The following is a 12,264-nucleotide window of genomic DNA, read 5'->3' as shown; positions in this document are numbered from 1 at the left end:
GGAGGAGAATATAATGTAATGTAATTAATGTAAATTCAATTCTGTTATTGTATGAATATTGATTAATTTTGTTCACCTAAACTTTAATGAGCGAAGAGCTTTAATTTTAAAGTAGTAATACTGCTACATAATTTATTATAAGGTAATATTGCTACACAAAGAAGAGACAAATGAAATTAAGTTAAACTGAATTAACTGCCGGTTTGACAGCCTGTAGAGTTAGGTATTTTCAAAACACAGTGGCATAATTTCTGTGGGTAGAGATCTAATAAGTAAATAATCATATAAACATAATAAAAATAAAGTGAACTGATCAGCTTTGAACAGCGAGGAAGTCTCATTACACATAATACCAATAATAATAATAATAATAATAATAATAATAATCACACTCTCCAGTGACTCACTGTATAGAAATCTGTTTCATTCACTCACAGAAATATTGACTTGAACATAATCCAGGCCTCGATTACGATGTCACCACAATGTAATCATGAATGCAAATTAGTTGTATATAAACATTATTCCTAAGAGTCAGGATTGCACACACACTTTTTCTCTCTCTCTTTCTTTCTCGGTCCCGCTCTCTCTCACACACACACTCAAGGTCTAATAAAATATTTTTATTATAAGGTTGAAGGGTCATTCCATTATGGAAATACAGGACATTTTTATTACAGGGTTGTGGCCCTCTGCTCTTATGAAACATTCAGGCTAGCATAAAAAATGTGACAAAAGCAGAAAAATGGCCGAACAGAATTGCCATCATGTTTCTTCCCTGTCAGTACCTCTGCCTTTCACTATATATTTTGCAGGCCACCACCCTCTCTTTCTCTCTTATCATATTTAATGAATGTTATATCTGAGGTAGATGTGGGCAGAAATGTCTTTTGGCAAGGAAAAAAGGCAGACCTTAAGTCTTTCAATTGTGATCTCTGTCTCATTCCATGTTCTTTATTATATCCAGAGAGAAAGGCAACCTGCAACCGTGCATATTATGGCAAACAAAAGTAGGGTAAGCTATAACCTGCGGACAGAATCATTATGAGTCAAGCAAACAGAGACGAGACACAAATAATCCATGATCTCACTGTGAAGAAAAACAACAGTGTTCGTGTAGAAGAACATGAAGTCATTTTACCCTTTCTTTGAAGAACTGTGAAGAAGCTCTGGTTAAGCAAGGTGATTTATTTCCCTCTGAATTTACAGATAACAGATGCCTGACACTGCTCAAATCTGTCATATCCTTCATTCTCCATACCAAAAGAAACATTACTTACATGATAAAACATAGCGCACAGCGTTACCGGGAATATTTCTCTCTAACGTGCGTTCACTGCCCAACAAACTGGAGGAATTGCAACTGCTGTTGGGTAAAAACAGGGACTTTTCTTCATCTGTGGTTTTGTACTGCATCAAGACATGGCTGTGTGGATTAATACCGGACTCTGCGCTGCAGCTGGCAGGCTTCACACTATACCACGCGGACAGAGACATGGAACTTTCCGGCAAAACTGAAGATGGAGGAATCTGTTTCTACATCAACGGTGGTTGGTGCAATGACGTGACAGTGATCCAGCAGCACTGCTCTCCTGACCTGGAATCTTTTATCATTAACTGTAAGTCTTTTTATTCACCCTGTGAGTTCGCTTCATTCATTCTGGTTGGCGTTTACATCCTGCCGCAGGCCAGCGTGCTGGACGCACAGCGCGTGCTTGCCAACCAGATACTGTGTGTGGAGCGGACCAACCCGGACTCTTTAGCGAGCTCACGAGCTCCCTAAATACAGACAGTTTATTAAATGCCCGACCAGAGAGGAGAATATTCTGGATCACTGTTACACCACTGTCAGGGATGCTTATCACGCTGTCCTCTGTGCTGCACTGAGCCACTCTGACCATGTCATGGTCCACCTGATTCCTGTGTACAGGCAGAAACTAAAGCTCTGCAACCCTGTAGTGAGGACATCAAGGAAGTGGACCAGTGAGGCTGTGGAGGATCTCCAGGCGTGTTTGGACTCTACTGACTGGGATGTGTTCAGGACTGCTACCAACAGTCTGGATGAGTACACGGAGGCTGTGACGTCCTACATCAGCTTCTGTGAGGACTGCTGTGTTCCATCACGCACCAGAGTGAGTTACAACAATGACAAACCATGGTTCACAGCCAAACTCAGAAAGCTAAGGTTGGCAAAGGAAGAGGCCTTCAGGAGTGGGAACAAAGACAGACCCAAGAGGCGACGTACAAGTTTAGCAAGGCGGTGAAAGAGGCTAAATGACACTGTGTCTGGCTGGAAAGGGCTCAGGCAGATCACCAATTACAGGCCTAAAGCCCCCCACTCCATCAATGATCAACACCTAGACAACGACCTGAACGAGTTCTACTGCTGCTTTGAAAGACAAAGGGACAGTCCAGCAGCCATCCCCCATGACACCTCCCAACAGCTCCAGCTCCAGTCACCTCCACCAATGTCCACCTTAAAGGTTCCCCCTCCCCTCCTCACCCACCTCAGAGACGACTCTTTCCATCCATGAGAGGGACGTCAAGAAACTCTTCAGGAGACAGAACCCCCGGAAAGCAGCTGGACCGGATTCTGTCTCCCCATCGGCCTTGAAGCACTGCGCTGATCAGCTGTCTCCAGTGTTCAGAGACATTTTTAACACCTCACTGGAGACATGTCACGTGCCAGCCTGCTTCAAGTCTTCAACCATCATCCCTTCTTCCCAAGAAACCAAGGACCACAGGACTTAACAACTTCAGACCTGTCGCCCTGACCTCTGTGGTCATGAAGTCCTTTGAGCGCTTTGTGCTCTCACACCTCAAGGACATCACTGACTCTCTCCTGGACCCCCTGCAGTTTGCCTACAGAACCAACAGGTCTGTAGACAATGCAGTCAACTTGGCCCTCCACTTCATCCTCCAGCACCTGGATTCCACAGGAACCTATGCCAGGATCCTGTTTGTGGGTTTCAGCTCTGCCTTTAATGCCATCATCCCAACACTGCTTCAGGAGAGGCTCTCCTAGCTGAGCGTACCTGACTCCACCTGCAGGTGGATTACAGACTTCCTGTCTGACAGGAAACAGTGCGTGAAGCTGGGGAAAAATGTCTCCGACTCAAAGACCATCAGCACCAGATCCTCCCAGGGCTGCGTTCTTTCTCCTCTGCTCTTCTCCCTGTACAGCTGCACCTCCAGTCATCAGTCCATCAAGCTCCTGAAGTTTGCGGACGACACCAGCCTCGTCGGACTCATCTCCAATGGTGATGAGTCCGTCAACAGGTACGAGGTTGACCATCTGGTGACCTGGTGCAACCAGAACAACCTAGAGCTCAACGCTCTAAAGACAGTGGAGATGGTTGTGGAGTACAGGAAGAACTCAGCCTCACCTGCCCCCATCACCCTCTGTGACTCCGCGATTGACACTGTGGAGTCTTTCAGCTTCCTGGGAACTATCATCTCCCAGGACTTCAAGTGGGAGCCGAACATCAGGTCCCTCATCAAGAAAGCACAGCAGAGGATGAGCTTCCTAAGGCAGCTGAAGAAATTCAATCTGCCAAAGACAATGATGGTGCACTTCTACACAGCCATCATTGAGTCCATCCTCAGCTCCTCCATCACCATCTGGTAGGCTGCTGCCACTACCAAGGACAAGGGCAGACTGCAGTGTGTCATTCGGTCTGCAGAGAAGGTGATTGGCTGCAATCTCTCGTCTCTTCAGGACCTGTACACCTCCAGAACCCTGAGGCGTGCAGGAAAGTCTGTGGCTGATCCCTCCCACCCCGGTCACACACTCTTCGAGTAACTCCTCTCGGGCAGGAGGCTGCGGTCCATCAGGACAAAAACCTCACGCCACAAGAACAGTTTCTTCCCAGCTGCTGTCAGCCTTATCAACAAGGCCCAGAACCCCCCTGACACTCTTCACACTACACCTCTGCCTCTACACTGCCATTGCCATAACTCTATGCGTTACATTAACTCTCAGCTTGGGTTTCTTTCTGAAAAAACAGACTGTGGTTCGGAAAAACAGACTTCACTCCTGAAAAAACAGACTGGTGTATATATATATATATTTTGTTAAATTTTTTTACCTTTTAAATAGCTTATTTTTAGCCTAACCCTAACCCTATTTGAAAACACAGGTGAACACATTAAAAAAGAAACTGCTGAGGAAATAGCTCTGCAAAATCTAGATATTTACAGCAAACCGGTGCTTTCATTTCCAAATACAGTTTGAAATGCATGATTAAACTGTGGATTTGTTAACAACTTGTCTGATCACTCATGTGACTGGCCGACTAACACTGTTGTTGTATGTCCAGAATACAGGGGGCAGAGTGGGACAGAGAGAGACATGGTTACCTTTTATTGAATGGACTGTCTCCAGTGATGACGTGAGTGGATTCAGGACCAACTAAGAAGTGAATGCGCTGGTAGAAAGACCTGGCAGCCTAAGGAAACAAATAGAAATAAATAGAGACAGAGGCTGCTGTCCCTCTCTGATTTGTTTGCTACACTGAAATATGATGTGGATGTGTACCAGGAAGTGACAACTCAATTCTTATTTTGACTTCATTTCTGATCAGAGCTCCTTACTTGCTGAGGAGCCAATGAGGATGGAGACTGGCTGAGCACCTCCACTGGGTCAGGTGACCCTCTGCAGTACAACTGGTTCTGACAGGAGGGCTGCAGACAACAGTCTGGGTCCATACAGTCAGCCAGTCCATCTGAAACACATACACAAAGTCATTATACTCAGAAACCTGAGAAGGAAGGACTGGAACCAGACACAGAAGGCTGAAGTATGGAAAGATGTCACATGGATGATGGAAAAGTTCCAGGTGGATGAAGGGTGGATTGAGGGATGAAAACAGGATAAGGATAGATGGAGGAATGAGGGATTAAGAAGCAATGAGGGATTATGAAGAGATTAAGAACAATCAACAATGCAGGCATACAGTGACGACAGAGGAATGTAGCAGGAATAAGGATGGAGGGATAAAAAAAGATAAAAACAGAGGATGATGTGTGGGGAGCATGGTCACATATACCATCTATAATTGGGGGAGTTTGGAGGACGTGAGAAATGCTGTGTTGTCTAAATAAGCTTTATCAAACATGGATGGGTTTCTGGGGTGGGAATGAATAAAAAGGCACCAATGGAGAGAATGTAATGAAAAGAAAACAAGACTAGGCTTCAATAGTGAAATCATTGCATCTCTTGCATTGCTCATAGGCTTCACAAGTCCTGCACCAATTTTTGAAAATAAGTGCCCACTGTACTTGTGGGGCTTTTCATGGGTGGAGAATGGGTGAAGAATTAGTATGTGAGCAGTATGTATTTATTAGGTGCTGCCAAGAAGAATGAAGCTATAGTTAAGGTGTAAGGAAGGATGGATGGAGGTCTGCAAAGATGAGAAGCAGTTATGAAATGATGAAAAAAAAGATAAAGAAGGGAGGGTTAGGTGAAGGACAGGGAGCAAGACAGGAGGAGGAGTAGAGTGGAGAGATTGATGGAAAGATGGAGGGATAGGAGGAGGTATATAAGGTAATGTGATACTAGCTGCCATTTGTCTTTGTTACACACACACACACACACACACACACACACACACACACACACACACACACACACACACAATTATGTTTTCCAACATTTTTTACATAGACTTACATTTACTTCCTGGAGACTTACCCTAAACTTAACCTGACCCTAACCTTAAACTAACATTAACAACAGTCTTCATCCTAAAATTGTATTATTTACATTATGGGGACCTGCATTTTATCCCCACAAGGTGACTGTGTAAACAAATTTATTTGCCCACTCATACTGACTGTCTTTAATTATCATAATGCTCTCATCAAACTGAGTACCCTAGTTTAGGGCTTCACATTGTATATCAGCACTACAGTATTTGTAAGGTGAAAGTGCTAATGGCTGATGTTTCAATTCCAAAGTATTTCTTCTACAAATAACTCTTGTAATTTCTTGTCTGAAACATTTTCAGAGATTTCCCTTTCTCTACAGCTTCTCCAATTAGTACACATGAAAGACCCAATGCTGATTGATGTTTGGCAGTGCTTTCACTCCACTGCCACGTCAAGGTTGATACTACATGTTCTGCATTCCTTTGGCAGCTGTGAAGCCATAGGTGCAGCAAAGTGAGCAAGGTGCATAGTGTACAACCTGCTGCAGGTACACTATGCATCAAAGTGCAGCTTTCAGCACCAGAGTAACCCAATCATGATTTAGATGCATGCTTTTAATTTTTCTCAGATGAAGCTGAAAAGAACATTGATATTTGAGAGTTTAAAATAGTAGATAATAATATACTGGCTGATACATGTTCAACACATAACATAACATTACTGATGAGGATCCCTTGAATGTCTGTTCTTTTCGTAAGCCAGTGCCTTTGCTTATATATCTGGGTGCTTGATGTCGGGATCACACTACACAATATTTTTGTCTTTGACAATGGTCAGCATTTCAGATCTAGAGATCACAGAGCCATAAAATCTTGCCATGTCTTGCCTGGGAGACTGGCAGGACTACATGAATATGACCCCAACCAATCATGGCACATCTTATTTGATCACACTCAAGTTCAGAGAGAGCACAAATCAGGTGCTCTGGAGAGAGCACTTGATAGGTCAACAGTAAGGAACGTATCATGGGAGATAGTATAGCCATGTCAAGACAAGTGTCGTGCTGCACGACAGGTCATTAAGCATGTCAAACTAAACAGGTATAGACGTCCCATAGTCATTCTTAATTGGCCATGATGCTGGAAATTCATTGGCCACAAGAAAATCATCTCAAAATTGGGCTGCATTTATGCAGCGTGATCCAAGCAGAAGGCAGGTACTTTCTTACTTACTACAACTTCTAACATTCACTGGAAAGCATACTGAGCTAATATACCTCCTTCATTGTCCTTGCCATCAGTACAGAGTGTTTCCATGGCTACATGACACCCAGCCCCTCTCCATCCTGATTGGCAGATGCAGTGCCACCCACTGGCTTCCAGGGTGCATCGTCCATTATTGTTGCAGAGACCTGGGCAACCCTCTGGGCACAGGGGACAAACATACAGTTAGAAAAGTTAGAGCAGTATGAGTGAATGGGATTGGATCATGGCTGGCCATCAGGGTGTGAAATAGGCTTCAACCAATAAACATTTTTTGGAGATGCTTTTGTACTGGAGCTCTGAAAAGTGACACGAATCCATATTTTTCACACTGGATCATTTTCATGCCAAAAATGCAACATACAATATTCAGTGTTTTCCTCTCAGCTTGGAAAAGCTTCTGAAACAGCACTGAGACCACCATGGACAATAAATCTCCTCTGAAAGTCAGAAACAGCCTGAGGTGGGTAGGCAGCCTCTAAAGGCATGAGGCAGGGTTCATTGCAGGTGTTACACACTGCTGAGTGAAATCCTCCTACACCACACTGGATATTCCTCAGTTCACACATCTGATGAAATAAAAACAAATACACATAGTGTGGTCTAAATCAAGAAATCAAGACTGCGGCTTAGAGTTAAAAAAAAAAAGAAAGAAAGAAAATGAAGACATGCCTCTAAGTTAATCAATTTCCCAAAGAGGTCAAATTTTTCTGAAGTAGGGTTAATGAGGGAGTAGTAGCTACTGCTCATTCATTTATCGACATGGGGGTATTCTGTGAGACATGATCACTGATCATGATTGAATGAACTGTGTGTGTTTTTAAGGTATGTTTTGGTTAGTGAGTTGCTTACAAGAAAAATGTCAGTCCTGGAGGAAGACTGATTGAGGGTGGAACAATATGAAGATTCTCTCAATGATGGGTTTCTAATTCTCCAACCATCATTAAGTCCAAAATCTTCCATCTATTCTTTTATTACTTCAAGGCAATGCCAGTTTCTTAATCTACCAGAAGTACTTGAGCAGTCAATTGTGGGGTTGAGTACAGTTTTGAGGTCTCCAGTTATCATGGTATATGATGGGTCACAAAGTAGGGAGACAAAGTTGTGGGCAAAGGATGGGACATCATTTGTGGGGCAGCAAAGTTGGTGAGTGTAAATAGATGCAGAGGTTTATTGTTGTACACTGTTAAAAATATTTTATCAAATTGTTTAAATTTGAGATATTGAGATATTGTCATTCTGAGTTAGGTGTTTCTCTTTTGAAACATATATGAGCCTTTAAGCTGGGCTTTATGTTGATTTTAATTTTATGTTGATTTTAATCCTTACAGATTGAGTGCGGATGCCATGTACATTCAATGTTACAAAGGTGAATGTTTTCATCATTTGTTAAGTATATCTTGTTCTGAATGACAGACAGAATGACAGAAACAGGTACAGTATGTGTCACTTGGTGTTTGAAACCTGCCTTCCATGTTGGCAGCCACAGTGTTTCAGTGCTCCTGATTCTTTCTTTCATATTTCTTGTTTTTCTCCATTATGCACTTATGATTGCAGCTATGATTGGAATATGATTGGCTCTTTCACATCAAAAAAATTAAGGCTAACTGCTTCATCTCTAGCTTTTTCCATTCAAATCCATGACTGTGTACTCTCTGTAAGAGACTGGAGAGACTGGCCAGCACACAAGCACCTTGTGCAGAGCTATAGGGGTCAGTGAGTCAGTGCACTCTGCGAGTGGAGGAAGACAGGACACCACACTCCACTCCTGGCCATCTGCATGTTTAATGTGCACTCTCTCTGCGAGAAAAAGTCTGTGTACTTCTATGGACAAATAAAAACTTTCAAAGGGATTACCATGCACAGGGGCGGGGCTTTTGGTCAGGCAAGCCAGGCAGTTGCTTGGAGCCCCTGGCCACTAGGGGGGCCCCAGCCACTTATGTACAACAAAGATTATTGATAGGCCTGGGCTTTCAGGGATGTCTGTTGGTCCCTGGACCTCACTTTGAGAACCACTAATCTATTTTTTCAGTATTCATCTCAAATGTCCCAGAAATTGGGCATTTATGTGTGCAAAAACCCAATTCTTGCAGTGTGCAAGGGTGGGGTGGGGGCCCAAGGGATTTCTTGCTTGGAAAGCCCCAAAAGACCCGAGCAATGCCACTGACTATGTGTCTCCCCCATCACCACCAGTATTGGTGCTCCACAAGGTTGTGTCTTCTCTCAATATCTGTTCTTTCTGTACACAAATGACTGGACATCCAGCTACTCTTCCATCAAGCTGGTCATCAAGCAAATCCATCAGAGGACGTTCTTCTCTAGACTGCTTCCAGAAGATAGTGTATGGTCTCCCTGAAAGTTCACACCCAGTACTACAGAGCTACCATCGAAACTGTCCTCAACTCCTCCATCACTGTGTGGTCCCCCACATCCTCTACCCACACCAAACAAAGACTGGAACGCATCATGTGAAAAGCTACGTGGCTCACAGGACAGGATCAAGTGTCCAAGAGTGTTCTGCATGATGCCAGAGCCAGACAGCAGGCCAGCAGGATAGAGGCAGACCAGCTTCTTCAGAAAGCTTCCATACAGCTGCTGGTACAGCTCCATCAGCACCAGGACCACCAGTTTTTTCTCTGGATTGTTCAACAACCCATCCTAGCTCCTTCCTCATCCCCCACAAACACACACAGACATACAAACACACACCTTTACACACAGGTGTAAATGTCTCACTTAAATTAGTGAAAGAGCAAAGTCAAACCCTTAAGACCAGTGTAACAGCTTCATTTCATTACCATCAGTATCATCATTTCTAACCAATACCTGCAACTGTGGTAATTTGTGAAACTGTAGCAGTTTGAATTTTTACTGGCTATGTGCATTCTTAATGATTTATGCAATTCTGTACCAGCCAAACAGCACAACATATTTTGACAGTGGCATGTGAGTGTGTTTTTATTAGATTGAGTTGGAAATATTCAGGCTTCCATCAAATGTTCATGAAAAATCAAATCACTGCTTACTTACCTTTTACATAATACCTAAATATACATTATTATAAACATCCTGGGGTGAACTCAAGAGTTTACTGTCCTGGCAAGACTGTTTCAGAAGCCTTCTTCACCTCTTCTTAAGAAAATCCTCAATACTTATTTTTGGCATACAAATTTTGAAATTTAAACACGTTACATGTGAGGGCAAAATACTAGTTGTCAGCAGCTTCAGTCCAAAAATACCTTCAAAAGGACTTCAGAGGCCCCTATTGGTTAAATCCTCATGTGTATAAAGGCATTTGGCCCTGTGTGATGGACCTTTCTCCGACAAATGGACTGACAGACTGAAAGACAGATTGATATACAAATAAGACAGATCAATACATTTACCCATGTGAGAGACAGACTGACAGACAGACAGACAGTCAGCCTTTGGTGAAATGCACTTATGTTGTAGTTTCACATGAACCACTAAGATTGCAAACAGCCAAAATGGCTTCTGTGTGCTGCAAAGTTTTGATTGAAAATTGATTAAAAGTTATATTTTTTCATCTGTAAAGAAAAGAAAGAAGATGTTATTGTGCACAGTATGATAATGAAAAGCAAGTCATACAAACAAACAAACAAAAAAATTCAAAGTTGAAAGCAAAACATTCAGAGAATTTTTCAAAGTGAAATCTAACCAAATCTGAAAGATATTTAACAAGACTTTAACTTCTCTTTTAAAGGTAGCTTTTTTTTTGCTTAAGAAATATGGATTCCTCTGATCTTGTTCATCTAGTCAGTGTAAAAAAACAAAATCATTTGTTAAAATCCATGTGAAAACACAACAGGTAGACAGATACACAGTGCACAAAGTATAGAGAGGACAGGGTGGTTTGGACTGCATGCCTCCGAAGGCTATACTTTATGCCTCTGTTGGACATTCCTTGATCACACAATTGACAGTCAAGCTGGCAATCAGATAGACTGATTAATAAACAGTGAGTTTCAGAACCAAGCAAAGCCCAGCTGGAGAGACAGAACGAGGGATGGGTGGAAAGATGGAGAGGTGGTGAGGAGGAAAAGAAAGAAAAATAGAGAGACGGGAACGTGAAGACAGATAGACGGAAGACAGGGGGACAGCAGCTGGCTAAATTAACAGATATATATATCAGGCTTGTGGATGCAAGACAAAACAGTAGTCAAACACCTTGGATTTGTGTGTATTTAAATAAGTGCATTTCCATGTTTGTGTGTGAGTGGTATGTGTGTGCATCCACATTTGGAACATTCGTTTTGTGTGTAAGAATCAGAGACAGGGTCAAAAATGATGTATGTAACTAGAAAAACAACCAAGACAAATAAAACATTGAGACTACAGAAATAACAACAGAAGTAAGAACACAATAAGACAAAACAAAAAAAACAGATATACTGAGCGTTTAGAAGGACATTAAGTGAGACGAAGGGAAAGACAGGGAAAAGAAAATGAAATGGAATAAATCAGATCCAAAGAAGTTAAAGTTAACAAAGCAGAGTGTGAAGTGTTGCATTTTGGGACAGTAAGGCCTTTATTAAGTCTTTGGCATGAATTACCTTTATATCCTGAGAATAGGAGAGGGCACGAGGGAGAGAGGGAGGAAAATTAGGGAAAAAAAGTAAATCGAAACAAAAGCAACACTGCCAAATATACTCTCTGATGGACAGATGGAAATGGCAGCCAAAGGAAGAGGAGGACAAGAAGAAAGAGCTGGGATCATGGGAGTGCAATAACATGGAGAAAGACACAGCAGTAGAACCTCAACAGAGTAAATTTAACAGTTCATTCAAATGTATTTTCATTCACATTTAAACCATACAGGGGGGAAGAAGGACAAAAGACAATTGATGAAAAATAGTTTCAGAAATAATATCTTCAAAAATGAACCTGAGAAAGAATCTAAAAATACTTTTTCACTTATTAAGATTGAGATCTAGTACCTTTTCAGTAAATACAGAAGCATTTAGATGGAAAAAAAAATGTCGAACAGATGTTGGACAAGTTTTTAAATTGTTGTTATTAACTCACATCTAGAAAGTTTTTACATTCTCCAATTAAAAACACTTATTTTATGGGCTGTCTCTGACTGCGGATCCAGAATAACGTCACCCATTAGTTTATGGACTGCAGTACTGAAGCGTGGAATGTGGCATTATGGCCAGCACACCATTTGGCTGTTTTTTTGGAGCCAGAAATGACCATATATGGACAGGCGGCAGCTGGAGATGACAGTGATCAGATGTGACTGAGAACCTGAGGACAGGCAGTGGAAGCCACATTCTACAGCACACCCTGCTTTGTCGTCTATATCACTCTTAATAATTTCATTATTTAT

The 12,264-nt window shown here is 42.2% G+C and overlaps 1 protein-coding gene across 2 annotated transcripts in view; it reads right to left on the bottom strand.

Moving 5' to 3' along the window:
* tenm3 (teneurin transmembrane protein 3) overlaps positions 1–12,264 on the bottom strand; it is a 327,457-nt gene that overhangs the window by 124,983 nt on the left and 190,210 nt on the right. For both annotated transcript variants that reach the window (XM_070970867.1, XM_070970875.1), the window contains 3 exons: positions 6,926–7,072; positions 4,594–4,724; positions 4,360–4,448 (listed from right to left, as the gene is read on the bottom strand). In XM_070970867.1, coding sequence (XP_070826968.1) covers positions 4,360–4,448; positions 4,594–4,724; positions 6,926–7,072 — 367 coding nt within the window. The remainder of the gene's footprint in view (positions 1–4,359; positions 4,449–4,593; positions 4,725–6,925; positions 7,073–12,264) is intronic.

Source organism: Chaetodon trifascialis, chromosome 2 (assembly GCF_039877785.1).
Source record: "Chaetodon trifascialis isolate fChaTrf1 chromosome 2, fChaTrf1.hap1, whole genome shotgun sequence".
Lineage (NCBI taxonomy): Eukaryota > Metazoa > Chordata > Actinopteri > Chaetodontiformes > Chaetodontidae > Chaetodon > Chaetodon trifascialis.
This window is presented reverse-complemented; position numbering and strand designations above follow the sequence as displayed.